At 38.9% G+C, this 24,440-nt stretch overlaps 1 protein-coding gene across 2 annotated transcripts in view; it reads left to right on the forward strand.

Moving 5' to 3' along the window:
* nav3 (neuron navigator 3) overlaps nt 1-24,440 on the forward strand; it is a 121,926-nt gene that overhangs the window by 15,097 nt on the left and 82,389 nt on the right. For both annotated transcript variants that reach the window (XM_079455013.1, XM_079455014.1), the window contains exons 2-3: nt 22,555-22,672; nt 23,270-23,322. In XM_079455013.1, coding sequence (XP_079311139.1) covers nt 22,555-22,672; nt 23,270-23,322 — 171 coding nt within the window. The remainder of the gene's footprint in view (nt 1-22,554; nt 22,673-23,269; nt 23,323-24,440) is intronic.

A 24,440-nucleotide genomic window follows, 5' to 3' on the forward strand; every position in this document is an offset into this window, starting at 1 on the left:
GTTGCTAGTACCTAAACCTAATAGGCCTTTATACTGTACATTGTAAAAATTCCCAGGATAGGTCTCATATTGATACTGCACTGTATGTGTTGTTTTTATAAAAAATGACTTCAAACACTATGTCAGCTTTGATGAAACATAAACTCTTATTTGAGTTCAGCGACAGGGTGTCTTGTCTCTCTCAGTGGTATCTGGTGGTGTATGCTTGCAGATAAACGGCGAGGTCATCCGGAACCCTGTGTGATCTTACCATGTGGAAGAGACACAGCTTCCAGACAACACTGTCTTTTCTTGTCTTTTAAGACAGCGTAGGATATCATCTGAAAGATAAAACATATCAGTTCTAAATACTTTGTCACAAGACCTGCACTTTGTATATTTGTGTGTTTTTGCAAGATTCAGCCTGTGGGCCTTCTTAGCAAAATCCTTTTTGATCATTTTACCTCCATATTTGTCTATTGGTTTTATACTAGGTAGGTGATCAAACCAACCAGTACCAGCTTAAGGCGATATTGCACGTAAAATAAAAAGCCATCATTTATTCACCCTGATATCATTCAAAATCTGTACATGACTCATTCCTCTGTGGAACACAACAGACGATATTTTGAGAAATGGAAGTTGCCAGTGTTCTTTTGTGTTCTGCAGAAGAAAAAGTCATGTACATTTGGAATGACATGACTCTGTGGAAGAATCCTTTAAAAAGGGGTTTTAAGAATATGGTTGTTGGGGGTCTAAACTGGTCTACTGTACCAACTAGTTTATATGTTTATGGTAGCAAAATGGTCCACTTGATCAAAACCTGAGCTGGCTTTCCATTTACATAACATTTATGCATTTGGCAGACACTTTTATCCAATGCGACTGACATTGCATTATACTGTGAATCTGTTGTGCAAGCTTGATCCAACTTAGATCTATAAACCTTAAAAACCAACTAACACTTTAAACATGGTGCAGTTGAATTTCCTCAAGGTGAACATACATGTGAAGCCCCCACGGATGAGAAAATACATACATACGCCCTCAATGAACTACACTACGAAAAGAGCCATCCATGTCTGTCAACATCTGTAAAGAAACCCATGTGTAATGTTTGTGTTTGAAGTCTTCACCTCAGCTGGAACCGATACAGGAGAATATCTCCATTTATATTCATCACTCCAGATAATGTACGATAAGCTGGAAGCAGATAAAAAAGTTCTTAAAAGACATCATAAAACCATAACCATAAGGCCATAAAAATGCTTTCCCTCAGATCACTTGCTTCTGACGAGAGGAAACGATCAGCACCTGTTTGGAATGGATCCAAATGATTGTTTTCCGTTAAGTGTTGTTTATGATGGGGCGGCCCTGACTCCCGGTGACCGCTGAGGTTCCCACTTTCATGTCTCTTATGTTGTGTAACAAGTTTAGACCCGCTGGAAATCAGCCAGAAACATGAAAAGTAAGAGTGTGATGGAAACTTTGAACCGCCGATCGCGGGCTCTTATATTTCAAGTGTTTGGTAGCGGTAATATTTCCTGTGATCCACCACATGTATTCATAGTTTTTCAAAGCTAGAGGATTTGAATTGACAAAATGGTGTGAAAATGTTCTGCGCTTTCGCAGGCAGTCATTCTCATACCAGATTATATACAGGACGTTTGGATTTGCTATCTGGTTCTTCTGTGTTTTCTAACACTGCTAAGCTCCAGGAGTGGGAGGAAGGGTAGTTAGTTTGGGGTCAGCTGAGGGAGCTGGTTGAGGTCATGTGAACGGCAAAGCCGAGAAAGTGGGAAGATCTCTTTTGGATCAGAGAGAACTCTCTTTGGATTTGCACATCCCTCAGGCTGTTTCTGCAGCATTTTGAGCTTAATGATCTGGTTTTTGATGGTTCAGGACGTTCTAGTGAGACCTGAGCTCGCTGCCTATCTGTGGAACATGCCCAAACCAGCCTTGCGACCATGTGATTTCTGCTTTCACTCCACTAAGTTGACTTTGGATCCACAGGGAGGATAGTTTAGACCTCAAGTGCTTTTAAATGTTTTTTTCTTGTGTTATGTGTACTTCTTGTATGCATTTTTTTATTTGTTAATAGTGTCACGTACAGTATGCAAATTTTAACACATGTGGAACAAAACAATAAAAATGTGCACAATAGTATATCCCACAATGCATTGTGCTCAAGTACAAGTGTGATGAACTAAAAATCTAATCATCTGTAATATTTTTTTACTTGTTTTAACCAATTACATGATCTCTTTATTTGCTTGGACTTCTAAAAAACACTTGCACAATACTAAATCAATCAATAAATGCATATTATATACTATTTTAATTTTAAATAATGAAATGTAGGGCAAGAGTTTTCCATTTTAAACATGGCCAAAGTATTTGTTCACATCTTTTTACATTTACATTACATTACATGCATGTTTTTTTCCAAAATGACATAAAGCTGTCTATTCATTTTTCACACCAATGTGTGTGTTCTTTGGAAATCTGACCCATGACTTTTGCGTTGCTAGCGTAATGCGAAGGGACAAGAGCACAGTCAAAGATATAAGAACCACAATTCTTAATCAAACACCCATCAACACCCTTCTCATCGATACATCTCCTTTCTCCCTATGGAGCACCTGATGCACGGCTCATTTGGGAACTAATCACCATCAGCTCCCAATCTCCTCTCTCATTTCCTTCAGTTAAACAGAATCAAGCCTCTTTGGGAAGTATTATCTCTAGATATGCAGCGCTGATGCCGTATGCTCACCGGGGAAGAAGTCCACTCTGTTACCGTAGCGACCGCAGACATAAAGCCCTCCTAATCTAGTGACACACTGAGCTGATTTTATCTCTCGCTCGGAATTCAATTAGTCATGCCTGTTGCAAGTAGATAACCTGCTTTGTCATTGGCTAAGAAAACAGAGAGCTCCATTTTACACCGCATCGGTTAAACTGTTTAAGAGTCAAGGTGACTGATAAGATACTCGGATGCAATTACCATCAATTGAAATTTAGTCTTGGTAGAGCAATAAAATGTCTACTTTTGTCGTCCCGTTGATACAGATACAGATGCAATGCTTATTAAGTGAATCTGATGTATTTAAGCTGTTGTGTCCTTACCCCAGCTATATGTATATTGGTATTTATGTTACTGTTTCCTTGTCTTAAAATTGTAATGTATTCAACAGACAGTTTAATTGTCTTCACATGCTTGTTTAGTGACATTCGTTCTTCATTGCTTCTAGTGATCTGTATCCCCTCATCAGACACGAAATACAAACACCAGCTGCCACAAATAAATTCTTACTTTCTCTTCAGCCTCCCCAGGCTTTTAGTACCAGAAAAACAACCACAAACTGTTATGTCCATATAGAAGACAGCTGTAAGTCTGTTGCTCTTGTCTTGAAAGGGTGTGCGCAGTATTTCTCAAAAACTTCTAGAGTCTATGTATTTGTTTTGACGATGCGTTGCTCACTTGTTTGTTTGTATGTCCTTCTGGCTGTCTGGTCATTTGTTCATTTGTAGATGTTTGAAGAATGGTCATGTGGCATTTTTTCGTTTGTTCATTTATTTGTTATTTATTTAATCTGGTTATTCAGTCCTTTGTTTGTTCAGTTGTTTAGAGGTTCTTTGTGCATTCATGTTGGATGTTTGGGCATAGTTTATTTGTTCCCTTATACGTCTTTCTGGCCAACCAGTTGTTTTTTAATATTAACATCCCAGATCTGCAGGTAGATGGTTGTCCTTTCCTTAATCACATGTATATGTGCTTATTGTGGGTGCACAAAACTCCATGTGTGTGGTTCAGCCCTGACCACCCAGACCTATAAGTGTAGATAAATCTTTAAGGGTTCAAAGTAAGACCTGTGAACTATTCCAAAAGAAAAGGATGGGTGAAAGTTTAACAGGTATTTGCCTGCAGGGGTCATTTTTAGCCTATGAGGTGTATGGCGGCCCACCAAAATGGCAAGTATTTATTCAGTGACGTTGAGGGAGATGAATGATGCAGAAGTCAAACAGAGAACAGATAAGGCCAATATTTACAATGAGAGCCCAGCCCAAGGCCGCATACCTGCCGTGCTCGCCTGACCTCAGAGTGTGGGTGTGGGAATCTGTGGCCATGAAGAAAGATATTGAAAGACCATGCCTTGGATGCACTGGGGAAATTTAGCAGAGTACTATAAAGCAAAGCAAAGTCTGAATTATGTGGCGTTTTTTTAGTAGCAGTGCAGTCTTGATCTAAAGCACTTTTTTCACACTGTAAAAATGCTCAGATGCATTTTTTCACGTAATATTGCTGGGATGTTGCAATGAAGTCAATTCCTTGTCAAAATAGAATAGCATCATGTTTTTGTTCCTGAACTGTCTGCAGTGGAAAATCTAGATTTTTAAGGATTTCTATTTAAATTTAAACATTTCTGATCTATAAAAAACAGATTAAATGTATGCAGTTTATATGAATTTAATATAAATTCTATTAATATTAATATATTTAATAATAAGACATACTAATGAATCTGTACACTATATGTACTTTCATTATTTGACACACACAAAAACAGGCCATCACATGATGATTCCCACAGTGAATAGTGTTTCTCAGCTCTCCTCAGATGTGCACATGATGTGACTCTACTTGTGAAAAGTATGTGTGAAACAATGCAGCAGGTGCTGGGCTTTCTGGGAGCCGTGAGGTGCAAAAGGATCAGGTTCCTGTGGGAGACTTGAGGGTTTTCTGGAGTTAGCATGGAGCTTTGCGAGGTACAGCACTTATACTGGGCGCTTGAAGGGTAAGATGGAGCGTCAGCCATTCGTTTGCCCGTTTATGATCTGACATATTATAAAAGAGGGCGAGTTTTAGGCACTTGGATTTGTGTGCGTATGTGTGAGGGTTTCAGGGGTAAAATGGGGTTGTGGTGACAGGGGCATTCCCCCTACGGCAGCAAAATATCACTTTTCTGCCCATTGGGAAGAATTACTGACATGAACCACAGAAACCAGCAGACGGGTTTGAGTTACAAGCTGCAGATTTAAAGACCTTTTCGGAGCGGGGTGTATCATTTACAAAGCATTCTCCTGGACTTCATTTTTATCGGGCAATATGACTCACGGTTGGGCCAGAGAGCAGATTTTTACAGAACCACTGTCAATATGTGTTGTTTAGAGTCTGTTGCAATGTATATCGTCAGAGATGAATATTTTGGGTTTTGCGGTGATTTGTGGTTTCTCTCTCTTAGTAAACCATCACGCTCTTAAAAGGTTTCTTTTATTCGCTGTTCTTGTTTAAAGAGTCCACGGTTACGTCTGATGAATGAGTTTAGAGCGACCAAAATACATATGTTAGAAAAACCTCCAACAGTCGCCCGAAAGCACTACATGACGCAGTGAAATGTGGAAAGAGAGAAAGAAGCGCGAGAGAAAATTTGAAAAAATACATATTATCATTATATCTGAATGACGCAAGGGATGCCAAGGGATTGCTAAATTGTTCTGGTTGACTTCTAGGGCATTTCTAAGTGGTTGCTATGGTGCTTTGGGTCAGTTCGTTGTATTTGCTACTGTATAGGATTGAATTACCATTATAATGATTAGTGTGGAACAAATCATAAGTCTGAAGTCTTAGAAAAGCAATAGTACAGGGATAGTTTACCCATGAAATGAAAATGCTGTCATCATTCACTCACCCTCTTGTCATTTTAAACCTGCATGACTTTCTTTCTTCAGCAGGACACACAAAAAATGATTGTGAAGAATGTTTATAACCGAACAACGGCGGTACCCATTGACGTGTGTTGGTTTTGTGTCCGTACAATAGAAGTGAGTTGGTACTGTTATTGTTCAGTTACCAACATTGTTCAAAATATCTCTCTTTGATTCAATTTTCACTTTGAGCTGCTTGTTATGATAAATCATTGATCTCTATTACACAAATGTGCTGAAATTTAACCTGAATATAAAATATAAGCGATAGCAATATGTGTACCACATATTTTAAACGCCACAAAACAAGTGCATTTGTTAGGGTTAATTTGTCAAATTAATTAGATTTATCCTATAAAAGTAGACACCCATTCAAACTCAACAGGTCCCAACTGCCTTTTCTTATTTCTGTCTCCTTGGACATTCATCCAAGCTGATGCTTTTCTCCAGAGCCTGCGGTTGATGACTATGGTAATGCACCACTTTTTAAATTACGAGTGACCGTCACTTTCCACGGATATTTGGATTGGATAGACGTGCAGTCAGACTTGTCACAACGGATACAGAACAGTGCTGCTCCATCATTCCACTTCATTCATACCAGACAGACGTTTACAGGCTATTTACAGACTTTTAACGCCCATACCACAACATCACTGTGAGATTTACTGGTGCATCCACAGTAAAATCGGTAATAAAGTAATCACACAAAATCACGCAGGTCGCTCGCCTGCTGCGTCAATGCCTGACGTTATGTGAGAACTTAATAGGAATGGAAAGCGAGCTCTCCCTCTGTAGCCTGTGCTCCGCTCCACATATTGAGATGCTAAATCAAAAACACGCTCCCCTTTTTACTTTGCAAAGAAAGAAAAAACACAGGAAGGGTTAGCTGGAAAATCGATTGCTACGGTGGCTCACGTTTCCAGCACTATCTGACCGAGAGAGAGAGGGAGAGACACAGTCTGGGATGAGATGGCTTTTATATCATATTATGTCACCAGACGGCCCGCCACCTGATTCTCTCATCAGCTTCCCTAGACAAATCCCCTCCTTTCTTTTTCTTTTCCCCATTCTCGTTTGTTTGATGGGAGAAGACACACACTGGCCAGGTGCCCTGAATAGCACACTAGACTCCTGTAGTCGAAAAGCCATTGCTATACCGTTTTAGTTTATTTATTATGGCCTTCAATATAAATCATGATGATGAATTAATATGCTGTAACCTGTTGCTTTAAGTTTGGTTTAAAACCCAATTTAACAAAAACATTGTAGTTGAATGAACCATCTTTTGAAAGTAGAAATGTATTATTTATTAAATTATATTTATTAAATTGTTAAAAGGTAAAAATATGCTAAAAGTGGTTAATTTTGTTATACTGTACCTACTATGCAGTGATACACAGTATCTATATATTTTTTTAGCTTTATAGCATTTCTTATTTTGGATAATGCATCGACCCATCAGCATCCAATACTGGAAATTGTTTTCTTATTGTTTACATATCACAATTAGATCATCAAACAGTTCATGTATGATTTAACTTGGTCACAAGTATTGTCTTATTAATTTCCAGAGACAGGAATTGACGTGAAGCTCGAGTCTGCTTTTGTAAATGTTATGTTTACAATGCAGGACAATACCATCATAATACTAAGCTGTAGACCTTTATCTCTCTATTCTTTATTCATGTCATATTTGCTGTGTTCACATGTATTTTTTAAAGGTTCTTTTGTTTCCATGGTGACGCAGCGTGTCGATGGTTAAGGACAGCTGATCTGAGCTTATTTTTTGACTGTTTACTGTCGTTTTTTCATTCAGTTCTTTCATTATTAATCGCTCTTATGCTATACAGGTCAGGTTCATGTTAACCAAAGCAATCTAGACAAGCGCTGTGATGTTCATGATGGACTGATATGTGAGCATGTGTTTGTATGTTTGTGTTCAGTGGGGTTGTGCAAGAAAATGCCAACTTAATTTACCGACAGATGGGAATTGAGGAGTATTTGCTCTTGTTTGTAGTCATCAGTTCATTCATCTTGCCTGTCTTTCAAATGTCCACTTGTGTGTTTGGTCATTTGTCCTTTCATTTATTTTTCCATTTGTTAGATCACTCATTCATTCATCCATCCATCCGCCTAACGCTTGTTTGTTTGTTCATCCAGGCCATTTTGCAAATCCACTTTATTTTCCTACTCTAATGTATTTAGCATTAATGCATAGATCAAATGAACTATATATATATATATATATATATATATATATAATAAAACCCACAAGTAAAAAATTACAAATAGTTCATAGTACACACTGTGTGTATATTCCACAAACACAACAAGACTTCTTTACAGGAAAGCTGGAATGTTATTTAATCGTTTTACGCAGTTGTAGCCATCCTCGGTTCTCTGTCCTGAGAAACAGATGATGGTTTCTGGGTCATTACAAAGGCTATAAAGGGCCACTGAGAATTTCTCAACAACCGACCAGCCGGTCATTACAGTCATGATTGGACTGCAGAGTTGACCGTGGGTCTAGAAGGAGGACAAAGACTGTAAAAAGGATAAAGAAAATTGTCTCTTAAGCTTCTCAGATCCAAACCATGCAGTGTATATGTGTGTCTATGTATGAAACACATTGAGCGTATGTCTTAACGCTGTCATTCCATCAAACCTAGCTGCCTAGATCCCCCTCACCTCTAACCCCTGTTTCAAGTGTTTGTATGTGTGTGTGTTCAAGTTTGGCTATACATGGGCCAAATCTTCGCCTCACACATATAAACTAAAAAGGTTTTGAGATCATTGGAAGTGTATTTTACAACATAAAGGCTCCAGGTTTCTGGGAAGGTTAGCTTTAGGGGTAGGGTATTGTAAATATCATTATCTTAATGGGAAAAGCATAGCATATTTGAGCAGTTCTTCCTGAACTAGTCTTGAAAGTCTTTTGTGTGTGCGAGAGAGGCCTATTAGTGACAGGACATTAACAAATGTAATTTACCGCTGACACAACCTTTGTAATCCATCCAGAGCCTTCTTGAGTCGTCCAGGGCGTTACTACTACAGTGTGCTGTGGAAGACATTTCATCATCAGGGAGGTTAATGGACCTATTAAGGATGGATGAAGAGAAAATATGTCACAGAGTAAGAGGTGGAGAATACCTAGAACTGTTGACACAATGTTTGGTTGTGATTTGTGATGCCCGATTTTACAGCCATGATGGGGGGGGGGGGGCTCTTGCCATCTCAGTTTTCCCACCTGCCAACTGTGGAAAGAAGGAGAAGGAGAGATGATTTTCCCCCTCAGGTTTCACCTTCTGAGTTCTGAAAGCGGTCTCTTCAGAAAGCTCTTCTGAAGTTGTGCCTCTGTGTTTTTGTGTCTTGGGGCGAATTGTATTTTGTAGACATCGTTGAACAATAGAGAGAGAGAAGGTGGTGGGAAAATCACAGACAAGCATAGTAAAACGTAATAATATGCATGGCACGTTTCTGCTTTTCAACTGGAATGCCTTGCATTACATGCTTCCAATATATGGCCACAGAATTTATTTTGTCTTTAAACAGTTTTGTCTTTAAACACAATTTCTGCACGAATTGTGTCCATTTCAATCCTATGTCCATTAAATTAAAACAGAAACAAACCTCAGGAATGATGTAAAGTCATCCAAGAGCAATGTGAAAGACTGAGAGAATGCCAACATGCATGAACGTTGTGAAATAAAACAAGCGTAGTGATTTTTTAACTGGTCCTCCTAAAATACAACGTTGTGTTGTTTAAACGTGAATATGAACTTGTTTGCTTTCCAGTGTTCGAGATCTGCAAACATTGCATCTTTTTGTCATCTTGACCAGTTTGTCCTGTTTACATTTTCTGCAAATGAATACTAAAAATGTGCAGAATGAAACAAAGATAATTTTACCTAAACACATACCTGTGAATTTTTAATTCAGCAAAACAGAAAATAATTTTGGAGTGGTCTCTCAATTTGTCTGTATTATTGTAAACAAGGTGCTTGCATCTCCTGAAAGATCATGTTGTTTGTGGTATCGAGCTGAAGTTGTTTTGAACACGTAACATTCCTTTAAAGTGACACAGATTCAACCAACAGCTAGTTTGGCCTCGATTAAATGTCCTTAGAATGGTCACAAGGCAGAGCTTCCCCCTTCCTGTCCCCCCGACAGGTGTGCGCATGAGCCTGTGTTTCCCCTCTCATTTCCTCAACCGATACTGTTATTATTGCTGTGTTGAGTGAAAGACTGGAAGTCCGTGCATTTGGTTGTGTCTGTGCCAACTAGAGCATAAGCTTTCAGTTGACTGAAGGAAGACGTTCTGGGCGGCTATGCTGGTAAAGCAGCTCTGAAAAAGAGAGGGGCATTTTTAGAAAGGGAAATCCTGAATGACTGCAGGCTCGTGATCTCTGACCTCTGCTAGTCACATGACTGTGAACGCATAAAAGTCTTGTCAGCACTGGTTCAAGATTACATTTATTAAAGTTTGATTCAATCAAATCAGTGTATGTCTGTAAGCTTTTATCTTCGATGAAAACCACACAAATATTGTTGAGACATCCTGCACTAAACCTGCACTAAGTATAAGGGGTCATGAGTGTATTATTGAGTTATTTCGGCTATTTAAAGAAAAAGGTCAATGAATTTGTTCTACTTCAGCTGTCTATTTCAGTAGGATCAAGAACCATTAAACAACTTCATGCGTAATGCCATGTAATGGGGTCTTTTAAAAGCCGAGTGAATCAACAAGTGAAACAAATAAAAGAAAAGAGCAAAAATCAGTAGCTGTCACTTGAGAGTCATGACTCACGACATGTCAGACATGACTAACCGCTCTCATTCACTGGTAGATGTTTCACACATCCCAAAAAGAAGCTTTTACAGTAAAAGCCATCATTTTGGATTTCAAAAGTAATTGATATGACACAGTTGACTAAAACTTAATGTCTACCAGCCAAGAACTTAACGTCCCGGTGCAGACTCATTCTATTTATCAATACACAAAGAATGAACAAAGGTCTGGCTTTTGTTCTGCTTTTGGTGAGTAATGTTGTCCTACAACAGAGAGCTGAGAACTCCTGTGTCTGTGTTGTAAAGATCACAGACGAGGGGTAACTCAAGCACATTAACCCCGATCTCGCTGTCAGTAAGAATGATGACAGACCCGCGGCTTTGATCGGCGGTCGGTCAGACATGATGAAAAGGTGTATTATTGGTTTACAGACTTTGGAGCTCTGAGATATACAACGCTGCTCTGTTGCAGTGCTTCTGTCTGTAATTGCAGCCATTATTCTCTGCGTTTGGTTTCTTCAGTGACTCATAAGTGGACGAAAATGACTCAGCATATTTCGGTTTCCTGCTCTTTAAATTCTGGTGTGGGTAAAATTCCATGCTTCCCCCTTTATTAAAAATACCTCAATATTGAGTGAAAATGGCGCCCTCTAGTGGGATATCTCGGTAGGGGGCACCAAGCAGACATACAGACTCCTAGCTGTCAGATTCAAGATGCAAATCAAAAAGCCATTAGTGAAAGCCAGCAAGTTAAATCCCATTGGTGAATTGATTTATGCAGAAAGAGGTGGTCCTCTGAATTCAAAGTAACCATAATCCCGGTTTTGCATACACAGTCCTTGAAATATGAGGTTGCTTTTGCGTCAGTTGTTTGACTGACCAGCCCACATAATTATTGATTATGAACCGATTTAAGTTCAATCAACGTGAAGGAAATGTCAGAATGGAGCAAATTGCTTACGGCATCTGCATTGTATATCAGGTACTGTATTAGTGTATGAGAGCTAGAGATGAGCAAAATGCATATTTAAAAAATAGTCTTAGTGTGTTGTCTGGAGGAGATCTTTTATAATACGTTGGTTTATAAAACATTTGCATAGGATGTGATTTTGAATTCAATACAGCTGTACTATGTACTATGTTAAATCAAGTTAAATACACAGAAAATAAACGCCATAGCTTAATAAACATGTGACATTTCTTTTGCATCATAATCATTTTTCTAGGGTCAGGGTCATAGATCTGAATAGTGTTTTATTGTAAATCTAATGTTGTGCATATTTCTTTGGGGCCTGTAGAGGATAGAAATGATCATATCATTTTATCTGTTGAAATCAGTAGTCGTCTATGAAATGACTTCACCAATATGATGAACCAAACATGTGCATTTGTGTCTAAATGGGAAGGGTTGACTATTTTACGTTTTTTCTTAAAGGAGTCATATGACACGGCTAAAACGAATATTATCGTGTAATGAAATGTGTATACACATATATCTCTGAAACGCGTGGATCTTTTAGAATGCTCAAAAGCGAGGCCAAATCACCAGTGCGTAGTGATTGGTCGAATACTGCAAGCGTGTGACAGAAATGTAACGCCATATTTGTAACATCAGGTTCCAAAGCTATTATACTGACAGGTACGCCCACCTTACTTGCGTATACATTTGGGCGGTCTTAGTCAAATCATACCACGAACTGACGTAGATTTGTGGGGGTGTGGTTACACGAGGTGTTTCAGGCAGGTCTGGGTGAGCAGTCGCTTTTAGATAAATACATCTTTTGTTCCGATACTTACATTTTTGCAATTTTACGCGTCTAATACATGCATGGGCAACTTATAACACACCAAAGACACAGAAAAACACGTATTTGCGCCATATGACACCTCTAAATGATGAAATCAGTTGGGCAGTACATCTAATCTATGACCTTCCCAGCAGCTTAACCACAAGAATGAGTGTTTGCCTTTTTCTGTGTGATCAAATTAAGAGAGAAAACCAAATACATGAAAAAATGAAAGTGTGAATCCAAATGTTTTGGCATAGTCTCAACTTCACCTTAGCACTTAGTGTGGTTTTATTGCGGTGTGTGGCCAGTTCCCTGACTGTGACTCACCTTTCAGTCATGGGTGAGCGTGAGGTCAGACTTAACTGAACACTCGCAGGAAGCGTGACTAATAACCCAGAGGAAGAAGTCTGGCTCTAAAATCTTCTAAATGCAATACATTCTCACTGATATACACGTATGGACTGTGATGCCGTACTAATACATGACCCCAGGTCCACTTACTCATCCAGAACCCTTCCACCCACCCGTAATATACTGTAATCCTAACCAGTCACCTTGTTGTCACAATGGGGGCTTAACTCATCCAGGTTTGCAAAATACAAAGGAGAAAACATGGCCCGTTACTGTACGTTATTGATGTCAAACACGGATAATGAAACTGTAGCCAAACTCACCAAACTCCAGTGAACTGTAAATTCATGTGTCAATTATTGTTATATTTGGTAATGCTGGAAACATATTAGTCAACTTTCAGTTTGGCCCAAACAAGTGATGTTAGAAGACAGCATCACATTACACACCGTAATATTTTCAATTCTGTATAAATAGCAGTTAATTACGTAGTAATGTAGAATTCAATCGTCCCACACCCTAGTGACTTGTTGCAGCCTATCTGGTTCCCTGTAAAGAGCTGATGGAGGATAATTACACGTTTGCTGTTTACTTTTCCTATCTGGGTGATTTGTTTAGGAAAGGTGGCTCTTTCAGGTCTGCTGCTAATTCTGGAGGCATACAGGAATAGCTTTGAGTGCTAAGAGACCTAGTTTTAGGTATTTCATTTGAGTTTGTAGTTGTTTGTTTGTGTTATTATGAAAACAGGATAGTTAAACATGGGGATAGTTTATAAATTCATGACTTTTGATGTCTCATACCACACTTCCCTACTTGAAGGTGCATTGAAAGATCTCCTAAAAAGTGTGAATCTGTAGGATTTTAATGTTACTGTTCACAAAATCCCTAAAAGCAAAATCGATATACTGTGAGGTGATCAGTATTGCAGAACAATGGCAACGTGGTGGTCCGATATTGTATCAACTCAAAGAGGTTTAAGAGTTGTTTCCAAGTTTTGTATTTCACCTTGGGACAACAGAGCGTTCTTTTTAAAAAATAGAGTTAACAACTGAGAAAGGTTTTATTTCCCATAGGAAATGCTTTCACATTTTTGTTTAGCACATATTCCTTTCTGCTTGGAGAAAAAAAGGTTCTTACTAATTAGATGACAAATATTTCTGTGGAAGCGCCGCGTATTTTAGTAATGACATGTTTTGAAATGAAGCAGGCCGAGGGAGATTCTCTTTTCTGCAACAGTGGAAGGAAGCGTGACCACATCGTAAGTCATAATAAACACAACATCTAACCATGTTTATTATGAGTTCTATTGTAATTGGTTGCATGGCGGAAAGATGTCATTCATACTCCACCCGTGTCAGGATTTGTTTGCCCTTGAAATGCAGGGAGTCCTTTATAAAACTCCCTGCAGCTTCCTGTCACTCCTGAATGTTACTTCAAGAGAATTTTGTACCTACTGCCGATTTCAGTTTTTATTTTAGCTTTCTGCGTTTCTCTCTTACTCGCTGTTTCAGATGATTGACAACTGTAAGAAAAGTCTAAGAGACTGGCTCCCCTTCATGTTCACTTTTTTGGTTGTTGGCTGCCTATTTTACAGTACGGTACAGAAAATCTGCTAACGTAATAAAATTATAGTTAAAACGCACCTAATATTCGGAAATGGAGACTGTTCCTTACATTAAGTCGAAAGGGTGAATCTCATACAAACGTCTCATGAATATGAATTGATAAATATCACCATCACCGCTATCACAATATTTCGTTTAAAACCAAGTCAAATGATGTCAAACTGACATTTCCTGCAAAATCATATGTGACAACTTAAATGATATATTATTATTATAAAAATTAGGCATTGCAAAAAAGGGGAAGCTAGATGGTTTTTAACAAAGCTTATTAGGCCCTTGCTTAATAAGGGATTTTAGTTCAATTATTTTTATCAGTTATGGATTAAAGCTTTAAATCAAATAACCTTCTTCTTAATTCTTTTCCTGCATTATTGAATTATATTTGGGGATTGGATGGAAAATAATGTTACAATATAAAGGTTTCATATGGTTTATGCAAAATATAAATCCTTCTTATGTTGACTTAGAAATGACCCAGTCATATTCTTGTCAGATGCGATTCACCAGAGAATTCGACATGCTGCAGGTATTACAGACAACAGCACATTTGCATGAGAAAAGAGCTGCATTCATTGCTTGGCAGAAGTTCCAGCGATTAACAAGAGGCAGGGCCACAAATGTGTTTTCTTTTACAATGTATTGCTTTACTTTCCAATTTAATAGGGATTTTCCCATTCACTGCTCACAAGGAGAAAGACTTGGCTGTAGTTGTTGTTTGTTAAACTTTAATGAAGTGACCATGGGGCTGACAGGTGCCATTATTGAGAAGATTAAGTGTAATTGGCCTGCTTGACAAAATAATGATGCTTTTAGAACGAGGAAAATCAGAAGCTGTATAAAGATGTTAAAAGTGTGGCACAGCTTGAGAAGAAATGAAACACAGTTTGTAACGGTGATATCTTCCAGATGTGCAGTGGGAAGAGATGCTCCAGTTTGACTTATTCAGTAGATCTCTCAATGTGGTTTATAGTGTCGTGGTGTCATCGTTTTTTCAGGGACTTAAAATGTACAAGTAGAAAGGAAAGCAGGGAGCACGTTATTGGCTATGTTTGAAATGTCACAATACCAGATTGCGCTTACAATATATGCAGTATACACAATAAGCACTGTAACCTCATTTTATATGAATGCAATAACTTGGATGACTTACAACTTTCCCGAACGGCTGTATAGCTGCTGTTCACGACTTGCTGTGTTTGTTCACTACTGACTGGATGGGTTAAATGCAGAGGTCACATTTCGGTTATGGGTCACCATCTGACAAATAGGTCACTTTCGATTCAAATAGGTCACTTTCACTTTTATATCGTGTCCTGCAACTGTTTGAAATGTTTCTCTCTGTATAGTCTGCAGTGTGTACTGTGCAGTATGCAGTACACCGTTATTGTATTATTCTATTTCAAGTATAGCCCAGAAATAGACACATCCCAGATTCAACTCTGTACTGTGTCTTCTACATGAACACCCAGGGTTAGGCGGTGACAGACAAAATGGTCGTTTTATCGCAACTGCCCTTGTTTGCACGCATCATCATCGTCCATTGATTTTTTCAATCTATTTTACCCCTGCGAAATTTTGTGAACTTTAATTAACGAATGGCGGAGCTGGGAAATCGCTGGCTCTGGGTCTGTGCGCTTTCAAATGGATGTTAGCTGCTCCACGGGGAGTCTCAAAGGAAACAAGGCGAAATGAGTCTGTGTTTATGCTGCTCATGGAGATTCTGATGTACTATCAACCTTCAAACAAACGCAATTAACTCCATTGGCAGCAACTGATTCTGATTAATTCAGGTCATTTAATGAATCAGGCTGTTGGTTACATGGGCCTTCAGTCGAGAGCTCAGACCAATGCCGTGGTGTTTATCCTCCGTGCAATTAGAAGGGACATTAAATGGGACTTTTTCCAGTTCATTTCGACAAGTAGATGGCGGCCAGACGTGAAATATGGTCAGTGGAGATGAAGTCTGGCACACTTACAAATTGGTGTGTTGAATTCATGATTTAGCTTAGTTATAATTCATGAAATAGAATTTGAAAACTGAATTGGCAACACTCCCAATAGACGGAATTAACAAATGATATATCATATGGTTTGAATCTAAATAAATGTAATCCTACAATGGTTTTGCAATAAAATATACATTCATAATGAATTGTGAAAATGTCTGCCTAATTCCTACATAATATGTCAAATACATTTGTGTATGATCTGCCCAAACATATTAATAAACTTGTAACTTTTCACCATAAATATTGACAAATATAGAAATTCAGGAATTTCATTGGAGTTTACAAGGCTTCCTTGTTTTATTTTTTGCGTTGCATGATCCCCCATTCAGTTTATTACTCCAAAGTCTCAAGATAAGGTGCATCTAGAAATTGTAGACTATGCCTAGACAACAGTGATATTCTCAATTCATAGGGTGAGAAAAGCTGGACATTTGTCATAGTCTAACTGGGATGTGTTCTGTATGTGTGTTGAATCCCTCGAGGGTTGGCTGAGAAAAGCGTTTTGAAGACGCATCTCTCAATGGGATGAAGGGGCTGCCAAGGGGCAGCGCACACACACAGGAAACTTATACTGACAGCCCAACTGCCTGCACTTCCTGTAGCAGCGCACATTGGCGTCTCGTCCTCCCAGAAACGACAAACATTCACTCGCATCTCCTCCCAAGGTCTGGAAGTGATGTCTTTAAGACACCAACACAATAACCCCCCCCTCCTTCTTAACATCCCCATGGCTAAATGTGAAATTGCATCCGCATGTCAATCGCCTGCACTCCCACTAAAGTGGCTGAACGCTGTGCCTCAGTCACTGTGAATGGAAAGTTACCATGAAATCAATGCAGAATCACACAGACTGTGTTACAGAAAAATATTGTTGAGCTGTGTTTACGGTCTCCTTTGCCCTGAGTCAGCTATTTTTTCTCTCCTACAATGTCACTCATAGATGATGTTTCTGTGTCACTCCCTTAGTGTAGATTCAGTTTCTGTGTGTGCTACATCTTTAGCCCTTTTTGTAAACATATTTATTATAAATGATGATACTTATTAAGAACTTCTTAATCGTTACAAAATATAAATCAACTGTTTAAGTTTTCACACATTTTCAACACATCTGCTGTGTAACAGCTGCTTAATTTCTCTCTGTTTTATTTGATTCATGTAATAAAAACATGCAGAGGTTTATCGTCCCGTGCGGTGCTATACAACTCAATTGAAACCATTACAAAGCAGCCCTCAGCTATTGCAGAGCTGTTAAATATTCCATATACTTACACAGTCCCTCATTATTTATTAAAACAAGACAATTCCGGCCCCTTCCGGCTCACTCCTGTGAATCCCGATCCAAACCTTAGCTTTAACCTTTAAAAAAACCCAAGGATCAGTCCGCAAAACTTTGAACTCACAGACCCCTCTGGCTCACAGATGATGGATTTTCTCAGCAGATGACTCCCCCTATTGGACGAGAGCTGTAACTTCAGGCTTCCAGTACCTGCGCAGTTATAGAAACTGCATAGTGCTCGGACTGTAAGAGAGCTGAATGCTGCTGTTTATCAGCGGGACGCTGAGGACGGAGAACCAGGGCTCAGATACTCTTCAGAGGTACACACACTTTACTCTGGTTTAACTCGAGCAGGCTGAGCTTTACTACACGGGAGACTGTTGAGCGCTGTTTATAATCAGGGACAAAGCTGGAGGATCTGTGTTTTTGTTTGATGGGTGTGTGTGTGTGTGTGTGTTGGCACCACGCTTGCGAGAGAAGGAAGCTGCTCTCATGAATGACGGCTGCATGTGCGTGCGCATATGTGTGTGTGTATTTAATGCTGTGTGAACACAGAGGGAGGCATAGTTGCGTTTTATAGTACCGTGATACACCAGTCCAACAAGCATTAGGTCATTAATAGAGAGAAACCACTATGAAGGGAAAATAATGGGTAGCGGGCAAAGAAACAGTGACGCATGATAAATAGCTGTGAGTGAACTCACATCGCTCTAACATGCCAGATTAATTGTGTTTAGATGGGACACGGCACTGACGCCCCACAGCATCATCTTTCCAACATCTGGGTACCAAGGAGTTCTCAGCGCTTACTTTTGTGGATGCTCAGATCTTGTGTGTTTGAGCTGCTGTTACCGCCGGTTTTCACAGTGGGAAACATCAGCAAGTTTACCACCTAAATAACAGGAGAGGAAAAGTGTTTAACCTTGGCTCGTGTCCTTCGTTCGCTGTCAGATTGAAATACAGCTTCGCAACCGGTTTCCGTATGCCATGACAGACATTCATTTACAGCTGGCCCGTTTCATGCTCCCTCGTGCCCGGGTATTAATGACAGCATTGATTAAAGCATTTACACTCATCATGTGGATTAAAGATGCTGGCATGCTTGTTAAAGCGCTTGGATTTACCGGGTTTTATTCCTAGGCTTTAAAAAAATTTATTGGGGGTTTTAAGGCATCAAAAAACAAACCAATCTGTTTCTTTCTAGAAAAGAAATGGCTGTCGGTGGGAGGTGAGAGATTTCATTTGTATGCACTGGGATCCTCATTAACGGAAAGATGAGGCACTGCTTTATCCTTATTTTATTGCGAATGGCCTCTTTTTTACCTCTGTTCCTTCCGTTGTGGTTTTTTCTCCTTGTTTGTCTCTTTAAACGCAGGTTAAAGCTGAAATGTGAAATTTTATAATTGAAACGTTTTGTCTTATCCCAGCGTAATATGCAGGGACAGCTATAAATAAGCTATCCGTTTGAGTTTCCACAAAACAAAAAAAAAGAGTAAACACTGTGGCTCTGTGAGGGTATCAAAGCTCTGCTCTGTGCATTCGAGCATCCCGACCAGTCCAGCACAGCGACATTGGCGTGCATTTCGGGTGAGATTTTTGGACCGATTTTAGGGTGAATCAATCTTTAGACGATACAATATTAGTTATCATCTGTATGAAGATGATCTGCAGCTGTATTTTCCTCTGATGACACATGTAGCTTTCGATAGTTTTCACAAATATTTCACTGAAGTTAAAGGATGGCTTGCTAGGAACTTTCTGAAACTAAATGAGGATATAACTGAATTTATAATCATTGGGAATAAACAGTTTGAGAGAGGCCTAACTGGAAACGTTGGGCTACCATCCTTTAATATAAACAACCATATTTAGTCTCTAGGAGTCAAGTAGTTGAGACAACTGTCTAAGCTGAAATCTATACTGTCAAAGAATGATTTGGAGATTGTTATACATGCTTTTATTTCTACTAGGTTGGACTATTGTAATGCTTTATATCTGGGCTTAAGTGCATCCTTGACAGCTCGCCTTCAGTATGTTCAAAATGCTACTGCAAGGTTTTTAACGAATACTAAGAAATGGGAGCATATAACCCCTGTGTTGGTTTCTTCGCACTGGCTACCTGTAACATACAGAATACAATATAAAGCACTGATGCTTGTTTAGAAGGCAGGCACCGGAGTATATAGAGGACATGTTGACCCCATACCAAACTCAAAGCTCACTGCGGTCCTCCAATAGTATGCTGTAGACTGTTCCACGATCTTGGTTGAGGCGTAGTGGACACTGTGCTTTCTCTGTGAAAGCCCCGGCTCTATGGAATGCACTACCCAATATCGCTGAAGTTATGCCCAAGTCTGGATACCTTTAAAAATAATTTAAAGACCTACCTATTTTCGAAGGCTTTTGGTGTTTGACTGGGTCCAAACCTTTGGGCTATTTTTAGCATTGGTTTAAGTGATGTTTTTAGCGTGATGGTATGTTGTTGATTTACATTGTTTTACATTTTATTCCTTTACATTATGGATTTATATCATTCTATTGCTATACAGCACTTTGGTCCATTATAGTGGTGTTGAAAGTGCTCTATAAATAAACTTTGACTTGACTTGAATGTTTGGAAGACAGTTTAAAACTGTAGTTCTGCAGATATTACACACTTCAGCTTAGAGACTTACTTTTAACCCTGTGTCAGCAACATCCACTTAAAGCGATAGTTTACCTGAAAATTTTAATACGGTCTTAATTTACTCACCTTAAATTGTTCCAAACCTGTATAAGTTACTTTGTTCTGCTGAACACAAAGCATGATATTTGGAAGAACGTTTATGGTAGTCAATGGTGCCCCAGAACTATTTGGTTACAACATAATTTCAAATATCTTTATTTGTGTTCAAACTTGACTACTCAACAACATTTTTGTCACTAACTAAAATATCATATTAAAAGTCAAACAAAAATTACTCAGGATTATTTGAGTTAGGGACTAAAATGCTGAGTACTTTTAAATAACAATGGGTTTACAATTTCAACTGTGAAAAAAAAAGCCCAAAAGTATCTTGCTTTTCTTGAACACTGTCTTGCTGCACTTGGGTTCTCTCTCTGACTTTCTCTCTCCGTTCTCATGTCGCTTTCTTTGTTGATCTTGGGTCGCTGAAGGCAGTAAGAGACAGATAGAGTGATCTCTTTTGCACTTCTTTTAAGTGTCCAGATGGACATTTTGTGCCTGTCAAGTGGCACTGCGGCACCCCTGATTCTCTCAGCCCTCTCTCACTCAGGGACAGCGACTTGGGTTACACTGCAGAAAATCACTTGTAACTCTACTTTCCTTTCTTTGACCCCTCAACCACTGCACCAGCACACCTTATCCAAGTTAAGAACCAAAAAATGACTATTTCTCCTCCTGAACTGCAGCACAATCTAAAGCAACATTCCTGTGACCAATCCAGAGTTGAATTTTGTATTTATACTTTGATTATTACTTTGATTGACACTTACCCAAATTTGTGTTCTCTGGGAATTAAACCTATAGCATTGCTGGTACAATAAATTCAACTGGCTTTGCAGAAATTAGTAAATTCTTAAGTTTTCTGTGCCGTGACTGGAGGTGTTGGCATGTGTGGTGGTGTAGCTGTTTGTTTACTCAACTCTCGGAGGTGACTGTGGTTTGGAGTGCCGAATGAAGGCCTTTATTGGCACTCTTTTGCATTGTGTTGTTGTTGAGTGGGAGGATGACTAAAGAGCTCTTCATCGCCCTGTTCTCGTTTACAACTCCTCATCATAAGTTGGAACCACAACAGACGAAACCTTTGAACTGTGGCATCCTTAAGAAGTAAATACTCCATTTTCTCTGGAAATGACAGAAATGTGCTTAATTGGTCATTGCTTTTGAGGTGGCGAGAGAGAATGGCAGATCTTTGATAATTTTATGAGGAATTTGGTGTTTTAATACGGTTTAAAATTAAACTAGCTACGTATTTGGGAACTCCTTTGAAATTTTACAGGGTTCGTGGGTGTAAATGAAGTCGGGCGCTTTAAATACTTTTCAGTGAAGTACATATAACATATAACTTTAAAGTGAAGCGAAGTCCAAATTTTGGGGTGAGGGGGAGATCTGACCCTCGTGATTAAGGTTTGAACCCCTTCAAGGAAGTCAAAACAACAATTTTGAAGAATGTTGGTAACTGAAAAACGACAGTACCCATTGACTTACATAGTTTTTTGCAAAGGGAATGGATACCGCCATTGTTCTGTTATCAAGATTCTTCAAAATGTATATATTTGTCGTGTTTTCATTCTTCAAAATATCTTCTTTTGCTTCCCCTTTGTTAGATCAAATCCTAGGATCGCAATAAATCAATTTATCTTTAAGATTTGTGATATGAGCTTTTTAAGCGGTCCAAGGACAGACCCCTGAGGACACCACAAATCTGTTAGACACATTGGTGAGACACAGGGGGTTAGATTTGTTAGAATGGACCAGTTATATAAAGCAATAAATACAATTTTGCTGGCTTAACGTTTTGAAACTTATGTGGAAACTTATCGTATGCTGCACAGACTTTAAACAGTTAGTTAATAGAACAGGCACAGCTGCCGTGGGAGAATTAGCCCTTGGTTATATTCATTTATTGTAGGTACTTTCTGTGTGTTCCACATCTGACTAAATAGATCTCGGAGGCCAATATATCATAACTGTGCTGTTTTCTATTAACTAAAAAAGTGCCAAGGCTATATGGGTAGTTTTGAATCAATCAAGCTCCATACATGCACCAAGTGCTTTGGTTACCTTCTTTGTCTCTCCCTCTTTGTCTCTGTTTGTTATCCTGTGTTTTTAGGTCAGTAATGAAACTGGGAAACAAAGTTGATTCAGTCCACAGACATCCCAAAACCTGACATTCTTAGGCAATTCTTAGGCTTAAATATTTATTAGTCTATCTGTATTGTCTGCCTGGAAGCTGTTTTCGTTTTATATTCTTCTGTATTTCAGTGACTTATCTTGGTCTTGTTTCTTTTGTTCCCTGTAGATCTACACTGATTGGGCGAACCATTACTTGGCCAAATCCGGTTGTCCGAGGCTTATTAAGGACCTGACTCAGGACATACCCGATGGAGTTCTGCTGGCAGAAATCATCCAGATTATAGGTAAAAACATAAACTCTCTCTAAACCAACCACTGTGATACACACTTCCTCAAAAGTAATGCATTTAATGCATTCTAATAAACCTTTCTAGATCATTTAAGTGGTAAAATTATTTGTGTAAAACATATAAAACATATAATTTAACTACAGTAGTCACAGTGATTCATAAAATGAATGAACGTTATTAAATTCACGTTCAATTGTAAATGCTTAGATTCTGAAAATCAGCAACATTAGAATCAAGCTCTATTTCTGCACTATTAAAGCATGTGTCTCCCATGTGTTCACTTTATCAGGCCCTGTGCATGTGTGTGAGCCTGTCTTTTTTATTTTCCGTCTTTCTATTCCCCCGTTTTCTCCTCCTCTGGGCCGTCCTGAAACTTTATTATGAACCTCCGGCATACAATGGGAGATCCTATAACAGAAACTCGCAACCGACAGCTGATGAATTAACAGCCGTTCATTTCTCTGCATTTTCTCCCAGAATGCACACATTCACACACTCTGGCTGAATTATACTGTATTTGTAAAGTAAGAGGTCAAAGGCTGTTGTGGGCTTGTGGAGCAGAGGTTTAACCCAACAATCTGTCTTTTGCAGCTAATGAGAAGGTAGAAGATATTAACTGTTGCCCCAAGAGTCACTCTCAAATGGTAAGTGTCAGTCTTGCTTTCTTTTTTGTAATATACAATATTCTATATGAATATTAAAAATGAATTGGTTCATCAGTTTGATGTTTGTAGTTCAAAGAAAACATTGTCCTTCAAACTTTGTCTTTTGAGTTCAAGATTGACACCTGTTCTTTCTATCAATTTATGCTGGGTTGAGTTTGACCAATTCACTAGCTGTAATGTTTTTTTCTGTTTAAACTTTTTTGCATTGTTTTTATTAGAAATATGTATTTTTATTGAGCAAACAATTATTTGCATATTATGTTCTCCAATCGACAATAAAACTACCACCCAACTGTCAATTAATTCAGCTTGAATACTTGCTATTTTTACCAGCATTTGGCACCAACCAAATGTTCAATTTTGTGAGGGTTAAAGCCTGTGTACCTTGTCTTCAGGTAACAACATTTAGTTGACACAGTAAATAGTAGCTTAACCTCAAGACAGCCTGTCTGGGTGATCGGATTATTCGTGTTTTAACGTTATATTTTGCTGTTTCACGCTGTGGTGATTAAACCCAGCTAAACTGTACTACAGTAAAAGCTTTAGAAGCCCCACAGGTCTTTTTTGCTGCTGAATGGACTGGCCGGGTACAGGGCTATAATTCTTTGCATGTCAACAAGTGCAGCAAAGATTCTTGGGATAGTAACTGTGGGCTTCTAACAGCTCCCATGTAGGTATGCTTGTCAGAGAGCACAGAGAATGCACAAAATACTTAAGTATTTTATCTTGTGCTCCTCAGTTTGTGTAGAGGTTTGCATTGTTTCGTTCAATGCCTATCTTGCACCTGCTGCCAGCATGCGTATGCACACATATGTAAAGGTTTTACTGTAGGGAAGTGTGTCTACAAGGAGGATGTTTATGGGAAACTATTTACGCAAAGTTGAGGTTTGGGAGGAATCTGACGTCAAAATACACATAAAACGTTCCCTACCGCAATACCCTTTCGCAGTTGACTTCTATGCAAAATATAAGGGTTTTGGTAGGAACAGCCAACAGAGTATGGGTGCATTGGGTTATGCATATGTGTTAAGAGAGGATACCAAAACACGTTCAGGAATAAGTCAGGAAGCTAATCCATTGTACCCTCTTTCCTGTAT

This window comes from Barbatula barbatula, assembly GCF_947034865.1.
Source record: "Barbatula barbatula genome assembly, chromosome: 4".
Classification (NCBI taxonomy): domain Eukaryota; kingdom Metazoa; phylum Chordata; class Actinopteri; order Cypriniformes; family Nemacheilidae; genus Barbatula; species Barbatula barbatula.